The sequence below is a fragment of the Castor canadensis genome, chromosome 11, assembly GCF_047511655.1.
Source record: "Castor canadensis chromosome 11, mCasCan1.hap1v2, whole genome shotgun sequence".
Lineage (NCBI taxonomy): Eukaryota > Metazoa > Chordata > Mammalia > Rodentia > Castoridae > Castor > Castor canadensis.
Genome location: NC_133396.1, coordinates 50,896,716 through 50,918,473, shown reverse-complemented (window position 1 = coordinate 50,918,473; position 21,758 = coordinate 50,896,716). Strand labels below are relative to the sequence as shown.

Sequence of the window (21,758 nt, the reverse complement as noted above, 5' to 3'; positions counted from 1 at the left end):
GGACATCTGACTCTGCCATGTCACCTCTCCTGTCTCAGGAACCAGCTGCTACTCTCGCAACCTGGACTACGCACGCCTGCGGAAGATCGCAGATGAGAGCGGGGCCTATCTCATGGCGGACATGGCACATATCAGTGGGCTGGTGGCAGCTGGCGTGGTGCCCTCGCCTTTTGAACACTGCCATGTGGTGACCACCACAACACACAAGACCTTGAGAGGCTGCCGTGCCGGCATGATCTTCTACAGGAAAGGTGAGCTCCCAGGAATGGGATAGATGAGTGCTGGGCTGATGTTTCCCCTGTAGGGGTTCAGGCTCAGTTGAGGAAACCAGGGGGTACTCTGACCTGGGACTTTTGAAAATACCAGGATCTAGGGCCTGATAGAGCTCCTTAGGAAGGAGCGATGATGGGCTTTACAGAAAGGAGCTAGAAGGAAACCCTGTGCCATATCTCTGGCCTTGATCCTGTGTATCCAGATGCTAGGAAAACAAGAACAGGGGATAGTTAACTGCTGTGTGGTGGAATGGAATGGTGCTGGTTATGATCTTTTGCTGAAATAATCCTCCCCACAGAGGCAGGTGCTAGAGTAGAAGGAAGGTGTGCCGGGGCAGCCACGAGGCCACAGTGCAGCCATACTTTGGTGGACTTGCTGTGCAATAGCATGTTTCAAAGAGAACTTACAGTAATCAAACTGAGAGATACTGATATGTAAGCCTTAGTACAATCTCAATCATTTTATTGAGAAATTTCTCTTTCCAATACCTTATAGTCTCCTCCCTTCCTTTATTTTGAGATTCCCAGACCTGTGGAAGCCATATAGCAGTCAGATCATCATTTAGCTTGTGAGAATTGTGTTACTTTTATCCTGTGCAGTTTCCTTGTCCTGTCCTGCCCTGCCAGGGCCAGATCTAACCAGGTCCCCACTCATCTTCCCAGTGCCGTGTGATAGCCTCTGAGCTCCTCTGAGGACCTTCTTTAGCTGGGTTGACATTTCTGAGTCAGGGAATCATTCCTACCTGCCAGGGAGCACTTGTTTTCTCCACGTTATGTGTTGATGGGATTCGTTGGAACCAGTGCTGGCTGCCTCGAGTTTGCTGGCCAGAACACATCATGGCTCTGCTGCTTGCTGTGTGGTTCTAGGCTACTTGAGCAGCTTCTCCGGGCCTCATTTCCTCACCTGCAGAGTGAGAACTAGAATGATAGCCCCTGTTCCTCTGGACTGTTGTTCGAAGGATTCATTGAGTTTATGTAAAGTGCTTAGGACAGTTCTTGGCTCACAAGAAGCTTTATGTGGATGTTATTATTGCTTACCATTAAATAGGACTTTCTCACAAAGGAACCTTCTTTCCCATAAGTAGCCATCTGAGCATTCTGGCAAGTCATCATTCTAGACACTTGTTTGAGGAAGATGCCCAAGGAATATGTTCTGTTACAGTCTCAGCAGAGGTACTTAAGGCCTCATATTATAGTCACATACTGTTAAGGAAAGATGCTATCATAGGGGATAGGGGTACAGCAAAGGTGCTGAAACCAGCACTCCAGCCAGAGCCATCCATCTACAATGTCTTCATTCCCAAAGAATGAGGATACTGCCATCAATAAGCAAGAGTCCCTCTGCTGTGGCATTATAAGCCAGCTCTCCTTGCCACCAGGAGTAGAGGCCAAACTTGTGTTATTGCCCATAGCCAGTCTAGGTGTGAGGTCAAAGAGGGAGGAAATGGGTCAGACTATAGGGTCACTTTTTGATGGCTTTTTTTCCCCAGGTGTTCGCAGTGTGGATCCCAAGACTGGCAAAGAGATTCTGTATGAACTGGAGTCACTCATTAACTCTGCTGTGTTCCCAGGCCTGCAGGGTGGTCCTCACAACCATGCCATTGCTGGTATTGTGTCACCAAGCCTATCCCACAGCCCTTTTGCATCCAGAGGTCATATGTGTCCCTAATTCCCATCTTGCCCGCTCTTTGCAGCAATGATCAGGTCTTCCACACTAGGGAAGAAACTTAGGGGACAGCCTCTGTGTAGGAGATGCTACACAGAAGGAAAGGGACGTAGCTGAGAGTGCTGCAAGGTGGGAACAGGAGGGAAGCATCTGCTCTACTCAGATGGCTATCGTTAGTCAAAACTGTTGGTCAGGCTGGGTTTTGTAAAGGATGCAGGGCCCACTTTAAGAAGCAACAGGGGAGAAATCTGACATAGAAGATACAGCAAGGGGTGAGGAAGATTAGGGTCCAAACTCTGAAGGACAAGCTGCCTCTCCTGCCTTGTAGGGAGGGGTTTGCGTACCCTAGGCCCATAGCAGTAGCTCCCAGGTCCCACTCTGTGATAGCCCCACAGGAGCTCTCCCACATATTCCTTCTATTTGGACACATGGCTTAGGACATCTGTAATGACTTCAGAATAGTCCTGCTGTCCTCTTGCAACATGTGATTGTGACACTCATTTGTGCTGAGGCACTCAGGATAAGGTGTGGCTTCTCAGTCAGGAGAAGCACTAGTGTTTCCATGGAAATCAGAAAAAGCAGCCCATAGTAGAGTCTCAGGAATAGGGCATGGGAGGTGTTGGGGTCCAGAGGGTTTCAAGTTCTCCCTCTGTGCCTACACACTCAGCACCTGCCACCTGGGAATGCTGGGGTTACCGGTGCCCAGCCACTGGGCCTTTCTAACTGTTTCCAAGCAGATAGGCAGCCCTGCTTGCTGGGACTCAGGTGCATGGATTTTGCATGAACCTCCATTTTTCTTGTTTCTTTAGTGAAGCAGCCATCAAGAGTGATGACAGGTGTCCACTGAACCTGGGTAGCTCAGAACTAAAATCCATCTTGTGGGCTGGGGAGACATGGCTCAAGTGGTAGAGTACTTGCCTAGCATACATGAGGCCCTGCGTTTGATTCCTCAGTGCCACCAAAAATAAAAACAATTAAAATCCATCTTTCCTTAGATGGCTTTCCTGTGGTGACTGGATTAACACTGAGCTTCCATGTCTGGAGAAAGGCTACCTCAGGAACAGTCCTTAGAAAGTGGGCTTTCTTAGTATGTTCTGCAGGTTTATCTAGGTAATTGTAGGGTTAAAACACTAGGGTTGAGGTGTAGCTTAGAGGTAAAGAGCATGTGCTTAGCCACAGACCCTTGGGTGACATTGTAAAGCAGGGAGGTTTCCATGGAAACAAGGGCTGTTTTTGTTCCCCATCTGTCTTTCAATTCGATCCTGTTTTCCTGACCTGTTTCCTCCCTATCCAGGGGTTGCTGTGGCCCTGAAGCAAGCAATGACTGCAGAATTCAAAGTCTACCAGCTCCAGGTTGTGGCCAACTGCAGGGCTCTGGCTGAGGCCCTCACAGAGCTGGGCTACAAGATAGTCACAGGTACAAACAATGATGGACAGGCTCATGCTCCTTGTGGGTAGTGCACTAAAGCTACCCCTCGTGGGGTAGGGGCTCTGGGCATCACCACTTTTGCTACAGTGACTCAGGCCACCTTGGGAGAAAGTCAGGAGACCATTCAGCTGAGGGCCTGCTGTGACCTCTCCCTCATGCCATACCACTGCCACTCCAGCTGCCACTTGGCAGCTGGATGCATAAGAGCTATGCATCCTCAGAACAGCTTTGTCCCAGGACACCTGAGGCTCACTTGAGGGAGGTTGGGCTGTAGCAATCACACACTTGGCAGGTGACAGAGTCAGCATCCTTCTCTACAAAGATGCCTCACACTGTGGAAATGTCTTTTCCCCTGAGGTCAGGATGTAGCAGGCTCTCCCTGCTGGGAGGGAGGCCCAATTTGACTCTATTTTCCCAGGGCTGCTAGAGTCTTGTTTGCTTTAAAACAAACCACACTGGAGCTGACTGAATGTGAGTGAGATGGACTTTCCAGAGGCGGGCCCCACTTCAGGGTGCTGCACACCTCACAGTTATTGCAGTTCCCATGAAGGACAGCGTTTTCCTGGTAGACTCAGTCACTGTGAGGCAAGTGACTTTATTATACTCACAAGGCTGCTGTGCACGCAGCATTGTGGGTCTAGGAAGGTAGGTTCTGGCAGCCAGACTCCAGGGCTTCCTCCCTGTGTCCTGCCCTTCACCCTTCACAGAGATTATAGTCCCTCCTCAGTCAGAGGAGTGGAACTCGCACCAAACTGCCTCAGAATTGGCAGGAGTGAACAAGCACCCATTTCATGTTCTACTTCACTTCCTTTCCTTTTTCTGTTATCCATCATATCTTTAAGTAATAAAGACCTGGAAATCCCAGTATGGACTGTGATCTTCAAGGTCACTGTTTCCTGGATGTGCTCACAAATCCCCTGGGGATCCTGTTAAGTCACATCTTCTGACCAGGTGGGTCTGGGGTGGGAGCTGCACTTGTAACCAAGTGTCACTGGTCTGGGAATTGCCCTTGGAATTGCAGGAGGTAGGCTCTGTTCCATTTTGCTACAGGTCAGCCATGGTGTCAAGACTCTTCAGCAGTCTCCACCTTCCTGCACCCAGCCTGCCCTTCCATGATGGCTTCCTCTTCGTTCATCCTGTCTGAGGACATGACTCAGACATTGAGGCAGATAATGTCTGAGAATATGTGCTTTGTGCCCAGCACCATGCCAAGCACTGCCCACAATACCTTGAATCTTTTGATAGCCTTTTGAGTTATCCATTGAGGTTCCATAATGTTGAGCTGCCTGATGAAACACACATAGCAAATTAGTGGGCTTGTCTGTGGGATTCCAAAGCTTACTGTTAACTTACTTTTACCTGCATGTTTGAGACCATCCTTGCACATAGCCTGTGGCTGAGGTAGGACATGGTCATCTTCCAAGGCCACACCCTGGTTTAATGAAAGTTCATAGCGGAAAGACCCAGGGGCTCTGAAGACTCCTGTATGACTTTGCACTAGATCCAGAAAAGTTGTTAGCATTGCTTTCCTTACCTGTGTGAGTCAGCCTTCTGTCACTATGGCAAATATTTGAGATAATCAGCTTATAAAAAGAAAAAGTTTATTTTGGCTCAAAGTTTTGAAGGTTCTGGTCCATGATCAATGACCCTTTGCTTTAGGGTGGTGAGGCAGCACATCATGGTGGGAGTGTGTGTTGGAAGGCAACCACAAACCTCATGGCCTGGGAGCCAAAGATGAAGAAGAGGAAGGGACCATGATCCCATAGTTCCCTTCTAGGGCATGCCCCCAATGACCTAAAGACCTTTAGGACTGGGGGTGTGACTCAGGTAGTAGAGCACCTGCTTAGCAAGCTTGAGGCCCTGAGTTCAAACCCCAATATCACCAAAAAAAAGGAAAAATTACATTCAAGCCAAGAACTGGTGATGCACTTCTGTAATCCTAATTACTTGGGAGACTGTGATCTGGGGATCACGGTTCTGGGCCAGCCTGAGTGACAGACAGTTCTTGAGACCCCATCTTATTCAATAGCTGAGCATGGTGTTTTGTTCCTGTCATCCCAGTGACAGAAGCGTAAAACATGAGGATTGAGGTCCAGGCTGGCCTTCAAAAAAGTGACACCTTATGTCCAAAATAACCAGAGCAGAAAGGGCTGGAGGCATGGTTGAAGTGGTAGCTCTGAGTTCAAACCCCAGTACCTCCAAAAAAGAAGACCTCTTACTAGGCCCCACCTCTTAAATGTTCCATTGACTCTCAGCACTACACTGGGACCAACATGAACGTTTGGGAAGGGACACTTAAGATTCAAATTGTAGCACCAACTGTATCACTTTGGTAATACAGATTGAACATTCCTAATCCAAAATATGAAACTTTCTGAGCATTGATATGATGCCTAAAAAGTTTTAGCTTTTGGGTTAGGGATGGTCATCTGGTAAAGTCTAGCAAATATTCAAAAGTATGAGAAAAGTCCAAAGCCTGAAACGCTTCGTGTCCCAAGCACTTTGGATAGGGGATACTCGTTCTGTACTATCAACTTTACAAGGCTTTGTGATCAAATAAGCAGCAGGCTAGCACTGCCTGGCACCAAAAAGTGTGCTCGATGAATGTGCCTGTTACCCTGTCTGTGCGGTACATTGAACCCTTACTTTAGTGCTGCCTTAGAGGCAGCCTTTAAGATTGGCATCAGAGGGGCTGAGGATGTGGCTTAGCGGTAGAGTGTTTGCCTAATTATACACTGAAGCCATGAGTTCCATCCCAGCACAAAAAAAGTGAAAATAAGATCAATGTCAGAGACTCTTGGGAAATTCCCAAGTCATTTGTCAGAGAAGCTGAGACATTTCAGCCCATGCTGGCACCTGCTGTGTCATGGCATGAGTAATCTGGGCTACAGAAGCTGCCAGTCGTTTAACCTAGCAGCCCCACATCCCTCTGTCCCTCTGAATGGCCAGTTATCCCTTTAACAAGGGCTCTATCTCTCCAGTTCCTAGACCTGAGGCGTCTTTGCTTCTCATGAGTGGTTAACATCTGACCACATTTCTCTGGAAGACACATTCCTTCACTTAGTATAGTCAGCCTTCTGCATTCTGCTGTGTCCAACTGTTTCCAGGTGGTTCTGACAACCATTTGATCCTTGTGGATCTCCGTTCCAAGGGCACAGATGGTGGAAGGGCTGAGAAGGTGCTAGAAGCCTGTTCTATTGCCTGCAACAAGAATACCTGCCCAGGTGAGACTCCACTGTGATTTTCCCTCCCACCTTCCTCCTGTCTGCATTTCTTCTAACATGAGTTGTAGCTGATGAAGGTATTTGGCTTGTGGGACAGGCCTCAGATGATTGGGGGTAACAGATACACCATGAAAGGGGAAGGTGACCTTGGGCTTTCTCCCCACCCTTTCCTCTGCACCTGACTTTCAACCTGCAGGAAGCAGAAAGATAAAGGCTAATGAGGAGCACAGCGGTTGATGAGAGAGGCGAGATTCTTTGAAAACAGGAAGCATTCCCCAGTGTGTTAAAAAGATGTTGGCAACACATCTCAGATGTGTTATCCTCCTTTGTAGGAGCAAGAGCCACATCACAAGACTACTTTGCATCCTGTCACCATGTGCCTTGAGTTCCACCTCTAGTTTTTAGCTAGATGGAGCCAGAATCCTCCCTCAGGCCAATTCTTTTGCCTAAGTGTACATTTTTAAATGCATGGTGGCCACAGTGGTGCGCTGGGTACAGCTTAGGGCTCTGTTTGTCTTAAAGGTGACAGGAGCGCACTGCGGCCCAGCGGACTGCGACTGGGGACCCCAGCACTGACATCTCGAGGACTTTTGGAAAAAGACTTCAAAAAAGTAGCGCACTTTATCCACAGAGGTAAGTGTAAGGTTTTAGAAGTCTGCTGGGTCTTACTGTGTGCATGGAGTTTCTGATGTGCCTACATAGCTAAGACCACCCCTGCCTGCCACCCACTGAAGGGTGTTTCTGTATCAAGGCTGAGTGCTGGGAACAGGGGACATACTGGCTGAGGATACCACACAAGAATCACTTCTGAGCAGAACACTGACACCTATAAAACTTGGTCACTCTCGGCCATGGAGGACATTGTGGCAGTATCTTGTGGGGGCAGTCCCACAGGAGACTTTGTCTTGCACACAGGGATAGAGTTGACTCTGCAGATTCAGAATGACATGAACATGAGGGCCACACTGAAGGAATTCAAGGAGAAACTGGCAGGGGATGAGAAGTACCAGATGGCTGTGCGGGCTCTCCGGGAGGAAGTAGAGAGCTTCGCTTCTGCCTTCCCGCTGCCTGGACTGCCTGACATCTGAAGGAGCCAGCCTACTCCCTGCTCCTGCTGGGTGGCCAGACTGCCCAGGAAGCCTGCTGATCTCTTGAGAGATACAATATAGCTGCCTAGCAGGGGACCTACTGAGCCCCTCTGCCCTTCTGGGGGCTTTTCTTTCAGACCTCTCATATTTTCACAAATCAAAATTTATGTAAGTTTCATAATTACTTCATGGACAGATTATTAAGGAATTTTAAATTGAACCTCACTTTCTCAACAGCTGTATATAATTATTCTTGAAAAAATACTGGGCACTCTCTTGGCCTTAGTCATACAGATAGCAATACAGGGCAGGGCTATGAGAAAAATTCCAGTACTTTCCTCCCTTTTCTGTAAATTAGCTGAGCTCTTCCCCTGACTTGCTGCAACAGATAAATGCCAGGTTCACAGCTTATAAATGCTGCCCATTCTTCCTATTTTGTTGCCCAATAGTATGACAGAGGAAGACTGAATTATGACCATTAGTCATACAGGGCAATTCTGAATCTTCTGCTCTGCGTTTTAAATTGCAATTTAGACAGGGGTACCAGACGTACCCAGTACCCAGTATGGTGGGAGGGTTTGCAGCCCAAAGTGGAAAGTCTGGGGGTATCACTTAGAAGTCCTGGGTTCCATCCCTAGCATCCTGACCATGTTTTCCACCTCCCCCCTGGAACATGCCTGGTCCCTTCCTGGTGTGAGAATCAGCAAGGGGCCAGGAGATGGTCCCACTCCACCTGCCCGAAATAAACAAAACTCTCCTGTAATGAGGAACTCAAATGTCACCTTCCCAAAAAGTCTTTATTTTTCACATAGCTGAAGTGCAAACCATAAGTTACCATTTTTAATAAGCACAATCAAATTTTTAACCACAGAGTGTCTACAAGAATTACAGCTTTAAAAAATACAACTAATTTTTGTATTTCAAAAATATCTGAACTCAAATAAATTAATTTCTTAAAAAGTATACTCATACTATTTGTTTGGCATTAACTCTGGTTAAACTCTTGTGCAGTAGCAACCATGAGACGCAGTCACACACGTTAGTCAAACTCTGGCTCCAAGCACTGACTGCAGTGCATGGGGTTGGAACGCACATTCACAGACACGGTGGGAACATGCAGTAATAAAATAGCTTTTTAGAAAATAACAAGTACGAGTTCGTCACAGCCTTTGCTTCTTACTGCAACCTTGAAGGCAGTGTATCTCAAACTGTGGCTCTAGTTATCCAGTGTTGACAGTGACTCCCTAGAGTCTGGACTGTTATTGGTGTTTCCTCTGCTGCATGTGGGGACAGCTGTGGCAGTCTCCACATCTCTGTATCCAATCTGGGAGCTGCTATGCTGCCCAAGCAGTCATATATCCAGTAGCCTGACTCCTGCTTAGCTAGACTGCCACACATCTCCAGGACCCCTGTGTATGACCTCTTGAGCTGAACAGTTCCTCCCAGGAAGCTGGGTCCCATTAGTGTGCTGTCTCATTTCCCATCCCCATACCCCATCAGCTCCTGCCACCTCCTTCCCAATGCTTTAACCAAACCTTAAAGGTTCAGGGGACTGGATTCAGGAAAACTTAAGTGTACCCAACCTTATCAGCTCAGAGTGGTTTCACTTTCCAGGCAGAAGAAAAAATCTGATGCTTTTTCCTTTTTGCAGCCTGTTAATATAATACTGTTATCTCTTTTAAAGATGCCAATTCTATCACTGTTTGGGACAAGGTCAGAAAGCTGGCTAGGATGCTTCAAGGTACAAGGAAAGGCATCTTGTGAGCTTTCTAGAGAGGCAGAAGGTAAAAGCTTGGGAGAGACCTACCTGCCTGGCTGGCTGCTGTGGCAGCTCAGTTCCTCCAGAAGACCTGGCATACCTGCTGGCGCATCCTCCACTGGTTGAGCTGATGCTGCCAGTTGTACCAACAAGGCAACATAGCAGCACACGACACCGGCCCTAATGTAGCATAGGGTTGGGGCATCGGGCACGCACTTAGCACAAGCAGCTGGGCAATGTGCATGTAGGATGTCCAGGGAGCAGAAAGCTCTCTGCCTCCAAACTGCATTGTAAAACCACAGCCCTGGCACTTGAGGCGAAATCTCCTGGCCTCCCTAGAATTTTTGAAATGGGACTTGTTATTTGGGTGGGGTTGAAATCTACTATACTCTGAATACAGCAACTGATCTGAAACAAGGAATTAAAAGGCAGATGGGAAATAACAGATTTGCTATCACAGTCCATTTCCAATCTGGGAACAATGTATATGACTTCAGCTGCTGTTGTAAATTATGAAAATCACAATTTCTAAAATCCGATGGTTCCACTAAAGCAGTGAGGTTCCTGGAGAAAGTGAGGCAGCAGTTCAGGCTGGCATGCCTTGCCTGCTACAGGAGGCCAGGGGCTGACCTCTACCTACAGTGGAGCTTCTTGGCGTCATTAGTGCATAGCTGCCAGCCTGATCCAGTGGTTCTTAACCTAGGCTCTAAAAACTGAGGGAGACAAATAATGGGTTGGAGGTCAAATTGAAACAAGCCTCAAACTACCAGTTTTACCAGGGCCCACAAAAGTGACAGGACTGAAAAAGTAATACGGAGTTCTGATACCTTTCTGGGAGGTGTTTTTCAGTGTATTAAAACTTACTAACCTATTACTAGAGGACTACCTCAGATGGAAACTCTTGAAAAGATGAGTCCCATTGCATAGGTCCCCACACCATCAAGGGATATAAATGCAAGACTTCTAGAAAGTTCTAGTCCTCCAAAGCAGAGAAGCTAGGGAGGGGCAGAGTGTCCAGTACCTGTGCCCAAGCTATAACTCAGTCCCAGTGTCACTGAGATTTCTCTGAAAGGAAGCATGCTTTGCATCAGTAATCTTTTGAAATCACCATGTAGAAGTCAGTTTTTAAGCCAAAATCTAGAGCTCTGGAGTTTAATCCCTCAGTCGGTGAAGCCATTTTTACTTAAATGAAGAATCATTTCAAGGGAGAGGCACCCCATCTGCCATTTCTATGGCTGTCACGTGGGACTGTGTTGTGTCCACTCCCATCAGTCTCTTGCCTTTGTCCTGAGCTACCCTTGAGGCTGAGTGCAAAACAAATACCCCCAAGTGGATTCCCACCTAACACCACTGCAATGCATGACTTTAGTAGAAGGCCAAGTGTGGCTGCAGTTCAGTATCTGCCCAAAACTCAGTTTCTGCCTTTATCAGTTTCCCAGGTGAGCACAGTGTTAGCTGAGTTTCACACACAATGTGACAGCGGTAGACCACTTCCCAGCTTGTCATTTTATCACAGTCTTGGAGGCCTGAGGAATAGCATGTACCCATCCAATCAGAAAGCAAAGTGGCATCTAAAATGCTAGGAGGGAGGTGGTAGATGAGTGAACCCACAAGGAAAAATGGACATCTCAGTAAGTAGCTGCCAAGGTGACTATAATGAGTCCAGTGACAGAGAACTGAACAGATACAGCCAGTGCCATCTGCCACAAAAGTTTCTCCATCACAGGCTCAGAAGCAAAATCACACTCTCTGACAGATCAGGGACCGTGACCTAAAGCCAGTGGTGGGAACCAACATGGACATACATCCTTGTGCCAAAAACCTTGGCAAGGAAGATAACCACAAGGGTGATGTGCCATAAGCCATCTTTGGTCACTTGGCTCCCTCTGTGCAAGACCTCAGTTGTGTGCACAGCTGACAGGGAGACTAAGCCGAGGCACCAGAACCCAAGTGCAGGGAATGCAGTAGCCAGTAGATGTATACACAGGGCTGACTTGGGTCCAGTTTACAATTTTCATGGAACAAATTAAAAAGAAGCAGTGATACCAGAGTTTTCTCCACTGGGGGAAGGGGGGTGGAATCCAGCTTTATAAAAAAAAAAATAAGGTCTGACATTTTCAAGGTTATGAGAAGCCCTCCATCCACATACCAGTGGCAGATGCATAACAAGCCCCAGGGAAGCAGCACTGATCTTTGTTGGGACAGGTGTGGATGACCAGAGGGCATCTCTTTCCCAGTTTCAAATGCCTTCTTTGAAGGGGACTCATAGAGACAGTTGTGAGCAGTGGGGACATAGGCGGACACAGCCTCCCAGAGGCAGGTCCATAAGGAGAGCCACATGAGCTGGTCCAGGAAGTCCCTACTCTCTGTTTTTGGTACCCACACCAGTCAGCTGAACAGAACTCTGCCTTTGCCAAGCCCACAAGACCCCATGAGAGGTAGTAAAATGGTTGCAGAGGTTTGCCGCAGGTGGCAAGTGGAGTATGACCTCTGCTGCTTCCCAGTGTGTCTGTGGATCTTTCCAGGGAAGTCAGGGCTCAGGTACTCTGGCTGGGAAGAACCAAGGGGCAGACCCAGGAGAGCTGCTGGCGGCTCATGTCTTGCACAGTGGTGATGGACTCATAGCCTGCTCCGTCTGCAGCTCCCAGGGCAGTTCCCACACTGGCTGTGGTCATCTGGGGCCTGCTTCATAATTTGGCCTAGTGATGACCATGAGTGACCTCCATGGCTGCTCACAGGCTCTTTCCCAGTGGAGGTAAGAACAGGACAAGGGGGCCACTTGTGTAATCTGGAGCTCCAAGCATGCACCTCCCATTCTCTGGCTGGACAGAGCTCCCTCCCTCATCTCTTTGCCCCCTAGCAAGAAAGGCTCCAGGCCAAGTGAGGCCCACAGTGGGATTGGATGAGGCAATGGCTGTTCTGTCCTGTTTTCCACATCACTGCTAATGGGCTGCTTCCTTGGCCGATTTTGCCACTCGTGTCCGGTGATGTTTAATGAGACCACTGCAATCCTCCCATCCAGGCACTGGCTGCCCCAGCCTTCTCCTTTTCCAGCCTCTCCGAGGTATTGGGGCCTTCTCTTCCTGCCCAGGTTGCCAGTCCTCAGAAAGCCAAAGACTCCTCCTCTCCACCAGAAAGCCAAAGGCAGCTGTTACTGTCCTTCCAGATGCCTCCAGAGCACCAGGCTCCACCTCTACTCAGCCCACCTCATAAGCTGCCCAGAGCCACATGGGAACCACGAATGCTACCTGTTTCCTTTCTGCTGATGATACCAGAAGGTTCAAGAGTCAACCATTTAGTCATGCCAACCCCTCCCTCCCTGTACCCTGAGTCACAGGTCTTAGTCACAGTGGCTGGGACCAACCTCAGATTTTGTACAAAAAGCTGGGGACATAGTCAAACCTGAGCAGGTGGTGGCTGGTCCCAGGAGACTCCTGCATGTAGTACAGCTTCAGAAGCTCAGCCAGGTACTGAACAACCCTGACATCCTCATTCACCAGGCCCAGGTTCAACTTCAGGAAGCTGGCCTGGCGGCTAGCCACCAATTCCTGTGTCTCCTTGTCATGGGCAGGCAGGTGCAGGTGGTGGCAAAAGGTGTAGAGGAAAGCCTTGGAGCAGAGCTGGGTGAGCATGCTCTGGACATGCAGATAGTAGGTGCTGCCCCGCTTGATCTGCGTGCGGTGGTCGGCCAGACGGGGCACCAGTGTGCCCCTGTACAGTGGGCAGCGCAGGGTTTTGTTGTCCAGGTCTAGGATGCTCGTGTAGCGGCTATAGCGGCTCAGGGCATGGAGGGTGCCCGCGCTGGCAGGGGAGGCCACTCTGAAACAGACAGGCCAAGGTCAGGAGAAAGGGCAGGGCTGGGATCAGGAAGATGGAGGAAGGCACTCAGGCTCACTGTCCCAGACCAGCTCCCACCCAGCTGGCATGTAGTGACTCCTTCCAGAAGGCCAATATGATCATCAGGAAGCTTCAAAGGGCTTCTCACTACCCTCATGACCAACTTCAAACGCCTTGGCTTGGCCCATAAGTCCCTGTGCAATCTGACTCTCACACTCTTATTACTTCCCCAAATAAACTCTCCAGAAAGTAGGCCAAGCTACTGGGGGGATGGGGGTCTCCAAAACCATTTATTTTCTCTCCCATGAATGCCCTTCTCTCCCTCGTGGACTTGACCCTCATCTATTTAAACTGTATTCAGCCTTCCCTGATCCACCTTTCTGTGCTCCTCTGCTTCTGTGCTATGGCACTGGTCAAGCTCTTTACCCATTCTGAGCTTCGTATGTGAGATACAGATAATAGTTTCTACTGCCTGGCCCTTAGCAGGTGCTGTTATCATCTTTACTACTACACACCAACCCATGTCGTTTCTGCTGTCCTTGTCTCCCTGGACAAAGAGCTTCTCCATTCTGGAGACCTATCTGATTTCATCTCATGTCCCCGCTGCCCAACACATCACAGGCAGAAAGGTGGTGTATGTCCATGGAGGGGAAAACTCCTCCTTAAAAACCTTCCTCCAGGGCTGGGGTGTGGTTCAGTGGTAGAGTGCTAGCCCAGCATGTACTAGGGTTCCATCCCCAGCACTGCAAGAAAACAAACAAAATTCCTCTCCTAAAGCAGTTTTCCCAGAAGAGCAGAGATTGTCCTGCTCTATCTTGCAAATGTCCTGTCTATCTGGCAAATGGCTTGCTAATAAGAGATTTTATAAACAATCCACCTCTGACATTTAGGGCTTGAAGTCAGACATGGACATTTTGTGAAAAGGACTGACAGCCACAGGAACCAAGGTCATCTCACATACTTTCCTTACTAGGTTTGTTATCTTCTTATATATTTAACAATCATTTATTAAGCATCTACTACATACTAGGCACTGATCTTGGAGCTGAAACCATAATGAAGAATGACTTGGAATCTTACTCTACACTATAGCACAACCCACTACAATAAGGTGAAGGGAAATGTGTCAGACTCCATGGGAGACTGAAGGGGTTTGTGGAAGAGCCTCAGAATTGAACTTTGGAAGGAGGGTGGGCTCTGGGAACTGTGGAAGTCCTGTCTAACATGCAAGGCAAGATCAGAGTTGGAATAGCAAGACCCACACAGACCCTGTGCCCTGAACCCTAAGGAGTAGTGGGCAGGACAGCACACCTCATGGGCAAGGGGGAAATCAGGGCCTGTGGGCAGTGAACAGTTGAGAAAGTTTAGAAGAGTAGTGAGAGGTCTGTAAGCCAGCCTCCCCAAGTGCCACTGAGGCCCCAGTGCCTCAATGCATCCACCTCCTAGAGGCCTTCCTGATTATGTACTGGCTTCTTCCTCACGCTCAGTATGCCTCTGAAGTATCCTGACTTTCCTCTGGAGGCCCAGCACATCACTCAACTCTCGCAGCTCGGTATATACCACCCCTCTTCCCCCTAGGCTCTGCCTCACTAACATACCCAGGCCTCACCTCCCACCTGCTGGGAAGTCTATCTCTGCTGGGATGTCCCACCTCAGGCTCAGTCTCCTACAGTGTAGTTCTGGCACCTTCCCTGCCCCCCTCAATGATGGCACCACTTCTTCTGGAAGATGCTGGTTGCTTCTAACTCTTCTTCCATTTCTGTATCTTTCAAAGCTCCTCCTCAAGACACATGATATAGGCCCCAGACTTCTGTGCAGTGAGCACGGCCCATTCATCTCCCAAGCTTGTCTTAGGCCACTATGGCCATCTGAAAGAGGGAGACAACCTTGTCACCCACAAAGTGACTGAGGCCCAGGAGAAGCCATTTCTTGTCTGAGGTCAAGGTCAAGTTAGCCAGGACTCCACCAAGGCCTCCTACCCCCATGAGCACTTTCTCCCACCAGAACTGAGTCCTCTTTATCCAGCAGTCTGAGGCTTGTAATTGCGGCTTTGTAAACCACACTTCTCCCTGGTGTTCACTTAATGTTTAAAATGATTAGCTAATCCAACTAACAAGTGTTTCCAGATAGAAGACCTGTACAGGGTGAAAAGAATCAAGGGCCAGTGAGGCAGATGGTTCAAGAAGAGTCTGTTCATCATCTGAGCTGGTTCCAGATGAGCCCAGCACACAGGAGCAGCCCCACTACAGCTCAACAGTTCTGTAGACAAGGTCAGGACCCCCACAAAGGCTCTTCTCCCACTCAGTTTCACTTGTAAAGCTGGGCCTCAGTCTGCCTCCCTGGGTCAAGGGCAGTCCTGCCTTCTAGGGGACTCACTGTCCGTCCATGTTTCTGAGCACTTCCAAGGCCAGGTGCTGTGTTAGAGCTTGGCATCGTAACCATTGTGGGTATTATGGGCCACTTGGGCAGACGCACAGGGGACCAACACAATTTGGAAGTGAATAAATAAGGAGGCAGCCGGTCCAAATCAACACAGCAAGTGGTGGCAGCACCGTGGCCTGACCCAGAATCCTTCTGCTCTGTCTGCAATAGCCACAGCCCATGACAGTTTTCACCTCATTATGCACCAGTACCACAGCCATTGCTTAGCTCCCCCAGGGCTTCTCTGGGTGAGCTGTAGCCAACCCATTGCCACACCACTTCTGGCCCCTCACTGACCCTCTGGGACTCATACCCTGGAGTATAGGCCTCCCAATCCCTGCCTGTGCAGGACATTGGGCTCCTGATGCCCAGTATCTATGTCCCTCTAGGTATGAAAGCAGTGTAATAAAAGAAGCTTTCAGACACTTTCCCATTCAGAAGTCTAGGCAATAGCCTCAGCTGTCACTTCTGAGGGCTGCTCCCTGAAGTCTGGCTGGCCAGGGCCATTTGGAGCCTGCTGCCCAGCCTGCCTCCCTCAAAGTCCCCTAGGGTGTTAGGGGAGTGCTCACACTTATCAGGCACAGATTCCATGGGCCCTGTGACATCTGCTATCATGAGGCAGACTCATCATCTCTGTCTGCATTGGAGGAAACAGTCTGAGAGAGGTCAAGCTGGCAGCACAGTGACAGAGTGGAGAACAGAGTTTCCATGGCTGGCCTCCACCTTGTAATTGCCACTTAGCTGCCTTCATAAATATTTGGCAAATAACCATTTAGTGATCTAACCCTCTTACTTTCTTAGAAAGGAGTGACCCTGCCCATGTACCCACCATGAATGAGCCAGAGCAGGGAGGCCTCAGAACTCAGACCAACCCAGGTCTCCTCTTCCTCTCCAGGGGCAAACACACTGCTCATAGGCACCCTCATGACATCATTACCAATCACTGACAGCCATTTCAGCTCAACCCAGCCTGGCCCTCAGAAGCCCTCAACAAGGCCCTTCAGTGGACCAGCCAAGCCTGTTTCACCATCCGGCAGTGGCTTTAGAGGAAAATTCAGGAAACCCTTTGGAAAAGGCCAGCCTGGTCCCAGATACACCATCCTATGTTGACAGAATGATGAGCTGTCCTACTCATGTCTTGAGAGTCTCTACCTTTTACAAAGTCAAAGGTCAAGGTTAGAGTAAGGGGAAAGAATTGGAGAACAGACATTGTGAGAATACTGGCCCCTTATTCCACAAGTAACTGCAGCAAAAAGCAGTCCAGGAAAGCCTTTCCTTTGGGGAACAGACCAGAAATAAGGACTGGATGGTTTCCCTGTGAGGCCTGAAAAACAGCTCATCTAGTGGCGTCCCGGCACTCTCTCCAGTGTCTGGCCCCTCACCTGGCCTTCCTGACTTAGTGGCTGGCGACCCCACTCTGCTTACCACTCAGCCAACGACCCAAGCCCTTCTCCAAGTACCACCCTCACTATGTTGTTCCCTTGTCTTAGAATAGAAGTATCCTGCTGTTAGTCTCCCTGCATGCAATGTTCTAGGCACCTGCCTGTCTCCTCTCCTGGACTCTTCCAGAGCAGTAGCCTTATTCAGGTACCTCCAGCTGGTCCCCAACAGTCTGGAATGGATTCACCACAAGTGACTCAAGTCATGATGCGGAAGTAGCACTTGAGGAGACCCCACTGCCACCACCAGGGTAAAGTCTAATGCAGTGAGGTTCGGGGTGAGTCAGCTGACTTCCACCTGAGGGGCAAACATAAAGAGCCTTGGGAAGTGGGACTTCAGTGATACCAGGGACCCAGGTAAATAAAAGAACAAATGGTTGCTGACTGCAGTACAGAAGAAGTTATCTTTGCACTTTCTAAGTGGTTAGAAGAGACTCTAGTGGTCACCTACCTTGTACTTGTTTTACATATGAACAATGCAGGTGCAAAGAAGGAAAGCGACTGGCCTAAGGTCAAAACTAAGGAAACTGAACACAGAGCAACACTGAGGGAGAGGCCCAGGGCTAGACTTGTGAAGCAGTATTTGGAAAGACAAAAGGGCCTATTAAAGCAGAAGGGAAAACGTGGTTCAAGTAGTAGGTTGCCAACCTAGCAAGCCTGAGGCCCCCCAGACCCCAATACTGCAAAAACAAACCAACAAACAAAAAGAATGAATAGCTGGGCCCTGATGGCTCAAACCTATAATCCTAACTACTCAGAAGGCAGAGATCAGAAGGATTAATGTTCGAAGCCAGCCCCGGCAAATAGTTCCACAAGACCTTCTCTCGAAAAACTCCTTCACAAAAAAGGGTTGGTGGATTGGCTCAAGGTGTTGTCCCTGAGTTCAAACCCCAGTACAGCAAAAAAAAAAAAAGAAAGTAGGGGAACAGAATAGAAATCAGAGGAGAAGGGACTGGCTCTTGCACCTCTTTATTAATACCCTCTTCTAGGCTGCGGTGTGGCTCAAGCAGTAGAGTGCCTACCTAGCAACCACAGGGCTCTGAGTTCAAACACAAGTATGGAAAAAAAAAAAACCAGCTTTTAGAGCCAACAGGGCAGCAGAAAGCCAGTGGAGCCCTTCTGTCCCTCCCACAGTGATGATCATGATTTATAACAGTGTGAATTCAAAAGCCAAAAAGAACCTGAGCTCTTCAAGTCTAGGAATTTCCAGACTCACTGTACACTAGATAAATTCCATGTCTTGCCCCAGACTAACTGAGTATGAATCTCTAGGTATAGGGCCCAGGAATCCACAAGATTTTAAAAATTCACCCAAACAATTCTGACACAACAAGGGAGACAGACCAGGGTTGGTAACAGCTTAAGAACAGCGACCCTTCCCCCCACCTCTCCCCTCTTTCTCCCCACCCCACCCCACAAAGAAACAGAAGCCGAAGTAGTGAATTGAAGAAAGTAACAAACTAACAGTGAGTTGGTGTTAGGTCTAGAAATAAGCCTCCTGATTCTGGGTCCACAACACCAACCTGCCTCATCTCTTAACTAGCAATGCCCCCTACCACCACCATCACCACCACTTGGAACCAGTTACCTCTGTAGGCCAATAAGCTTCCACTTCTGAAAATCCATAATGTGCAAAGGGGAGGAGACCCAGTGCTTCACAGGCTTGGCATAACGGCCATAGTTGGGAACAAAGATTGACAGGGCTGTCACAAGCTTCCTGACTATGGTCTCATCTTCCCCCAGGACCACAAGTGTCCTCCCACTGAGCAGGGAGTAGATGGCCGGGTGGGCAAAGGGGTACTGACGAATGAATTTTAAGGCGTTCAGGCCAGCCTTCTTTTTATGTCTCTCAGAAGACTGACCAGCAGTATGAGCAGAGGGGATCCTGTCTGAGCTGGTGGAGGCTAGACTGCTCACGTAGCTGGTGTCTGAGTAGTTGTCCAGGCTGGTCTTACTGACATCCCGACTAGCCAGCAGGCGGTTTGGGTCCAGCTCATAAGCTGGGAGCACTTCACAACTGTTGTCTCGGGAAGAAGGGTTGGCATTTTCTGCTACAAAATCCACAAGGAACTCCTGGTCCTTCTGCCTGTAGCGCTGTGGGGGAATGCTCACCACACCAACCTCATCAGAAAGAGTGTGGGCTGCAGTGGGCAGTGACACCAGTTGACCTTCGCTGTCCTTCCCAATACAGCAGGAGGAGTCTGCTTGTGATGGAGTGTTTTCCAAGCTGTCCTCCTGAGCATCACCCAGTTCTGGTGGTCTGATGCTTGCCAGAAAGCGGATGGCCTCTTCATTATCTGCATAGGATTCTTCATTAATGGCACTTGGGTAGCTGGCCTTAAAGTCATCAGGGATGAGGGCCTCAGAAGGACAGGTGCTCAGGACTTCAATACTGTCCTCACTGATGGTCCTGTGGCTGACAGCCTTGCTCCGGATCACCTGGGGGCTCAATGGCACAGTGAGACTGGCCTGGCTGTCAGAGTTAGACAGCACAGAGGTGGACTTCTCTGTGCCCAGAACCTCAATGCTTTCCCCACTGCTGATACTCCCTTTCATATCCATATCCAGGTAGTCCAGGTTTTCCTGGGGGTCAAAACTGCTTGACTCTGTCACTTCCACTTCTTTGTACTCCTCTTCTCCAACTTCCTGCTCCATCTTGATCAACACAGACTCCACACTGGACTTATAAGAACCAACACTAATTAACACTTTAGGAATGGGAAATTCTTCTAGAGACCTGGAAGGCAGCTTATCCTGACTGGGCTGAGAGGGCTCATTCTCTTGTTTCTCCACCATTCTGTCATCAACCTCCACAAAGTCTTCAAAGAGGAAGTTTGTTATGTGCTGTTGTTTTAGAAGTGCTCTGTCAATCTGACTGGTCAGTAGATAGCACAGGTCTCCTCTGAACATGTGCTCTATGTGGCTAAGCTGCGCCAGGGTCTGGGTGAAATACTCAGTGTCACAGAGCTCCTCCAGGGTCTTCAACTTCTTGTCAAAACACTTGGTAGACTTTGCTTTGATGAGTTTTGGAGTGTAAGCTGGTCTGCAGGTGTAAAGGTCTGTGTCAGCAGACTCATCAGGGTTAGAGGTAGTGAGTGCTTGGTTGGTCTCATCCTGGGTATGCTCCATCTCATCAAGAAACAAATCAGACCCCTTCACCTTCCGATGAGGGTATGAGCGGATCTGCTTAAGCAAGTCTTGATGTTCAATAATGGACTTCTCCACACTGGCCAGTTCATTAGCTTTCTCAATTGCCTGAGATGAGTAAAAGCCTTTGTCGTTGACTTTCTTCTGGATCTCTGTTTCTGTGTGCAGCACTGTCCTAGTGTAATCCAAGTCTTTTAGCTTTTTTTCAAGTTCCCCAGCAAATGCCTTCCTGTTGCCTGTCTTCAAGCACTCAGATGCTTTTGAGAATTCGGCTGAGAGCTCCTGGAATTGCTGCATAATTTTATGCTGGTCTGCTGATATATAAGCCATGCAAAAGGGTCTCACAAAGCCACGGGCCTCCAGGTCATACAGGGTAAGGTGGTGCACATATGCAAAGGCCCCTTCCTTAGAATCTCCCAGCACTACCTTGGAATCCTCCACGAAGTTCAGCTTGGGGTAGGCAGAACCAGGAGGATGGCCCACAAAGGAAGCCTGGTAATCCACAGACATGATCCGAAGGGAGAAGTAATTGAGATCAAAAGTGCCAAAAACTTTGGTGTCATTGGGGATGGTTAGCAAAGGCTGGGGTCCCACCTGCTCAGAGAACTCAGAAATAAGTATGAAGTCTCTCGAGAACTTGGCCCCGGACAGTTTAGACCAAGGGTTGGCTCCCTGGCTGGCAAAGGGGAAGAGCGGCACCGAATACTCCTCGGGCAGGGCCCGCTCATTGTAAGGTTCTTCCTCGTACTCGTCTTCTTTAGTGAAGGCCACCACATCAGGGGCGCTGATCATATTTCCTGATATATGGAGAGAACATTGAGAGGAAGTGTCAAAGAACGCAGTGTTAATCGACGCGGTGAAGCCAAGCCTCTGAAGGAGGAAGCCAAGTCCTTGCGGCCCTCCCGTGGGTTCTGGGCTGCCTCTCACATACCGGAGGACTCGAATTCCAGCAGCCCCTCAGAGGTGTAGTTCCTCCAGAGGCTTCATGAACTCCAAAGCTGTGGGCCCAGATGACAGAGGTGGCTTGTCGCTCTCCTCCTCCTCCGGCGAGCACAGGCAGCGCAAGATACCTGCAGCGAGATCACCTACACTCCTCCGAACCCACCCGGACAACAACAGCCCCCGCCCAGATCGAGTGCCTAACACGGGCTACGGGCCGCCGCAGGGGTCAGCAAGCGTTGCCGCCCCCACGGCCAGAGGGTAGAAACCGTCGCGGGTCCTCGGACGCCACAACCCGCAGCCAGCTACCGCGGAGCCGCCATCTTGGTATCACATGACTCCCGGTCATCAGCACCGCGTGACCCGGAAGCGTCCTCAAAGACTTCCGAGCAGGAGAAAAAAGGATTTTAGGCGAGCGCCTTAGACAGCATAGACCCCTTCTGGGAACAAGTACGATTAACCAACCGCTATCCTGAAGGACGGTAAAGTAGGCCAGAACTGCACGGGAAGGAGGGGAAGACGCAAGTTTGGGAGTGA

At 49.2% G+C, this 21,758-nt stretch overlaps 2 protein-coding genes across 3 annotated transcripts in view; one reads left to right on the top strand and one right to left on the bottom strand.

The window, feature by feature from the left end:
* Window positions 1–8,642, top strand: part of Shmt1 (serine hydroxymethyltransferase 1) — a 22,885-nt gene extending 14,243 nt beyond the window's left edge. For both annotated transcript variants that reach the window (XM_020166480.2, XM_074046676.1), the window contains 6 exons: window positions 39–251; window positions 1,763–1,879; window positions 3,233–3,355; window positions 6,475–6,591; window positions 7,114–7,224; window positions 7,507–8,642. In XM_020166480.2, the coding sequence (XP_020022069.1) occupies window positions 39–251; window positions 1,763–1,879; window positions 3,233–3,355; window positions 6,475–6,591; window positions 7,114–7,224; window positions 7,507–7,679 (854 nt within the window). In that variant the 3' untranslated portion in view covers window positions 7,680–8,642. The remainder of the gene's footprint in view (window positions 1–38; window positions 252–1,762; window positions 1,880–3,232; window positions 3,356–6,474; window positions 6,592–7,113; window positions 7,225–7,506) is intronic.
* Window positions 8,458–21,758, bottom strand: Smcr8 (SMCR8-C9orf72 complex subunit). Its single transcript, XM_020166479.2, has 3 exons — window positions 21,214–21,758; window positions 18,724–21,079; window positions 8,458–13,257 (listed from the first exon to the last, which is right to left on the bottom strand). Exons 2-3 carry the CDS (start codon window positions 21,072–21,074, stop codon window positions 12,804–12,806), a joined length of 2,805 nt encoding a protein of 934 aa, XP_020022068.1. The 5' UTR covers window positions 21,075–21,079; window positions 21,214–21,758; the 3' UTR covers window positions 8,458–12,803.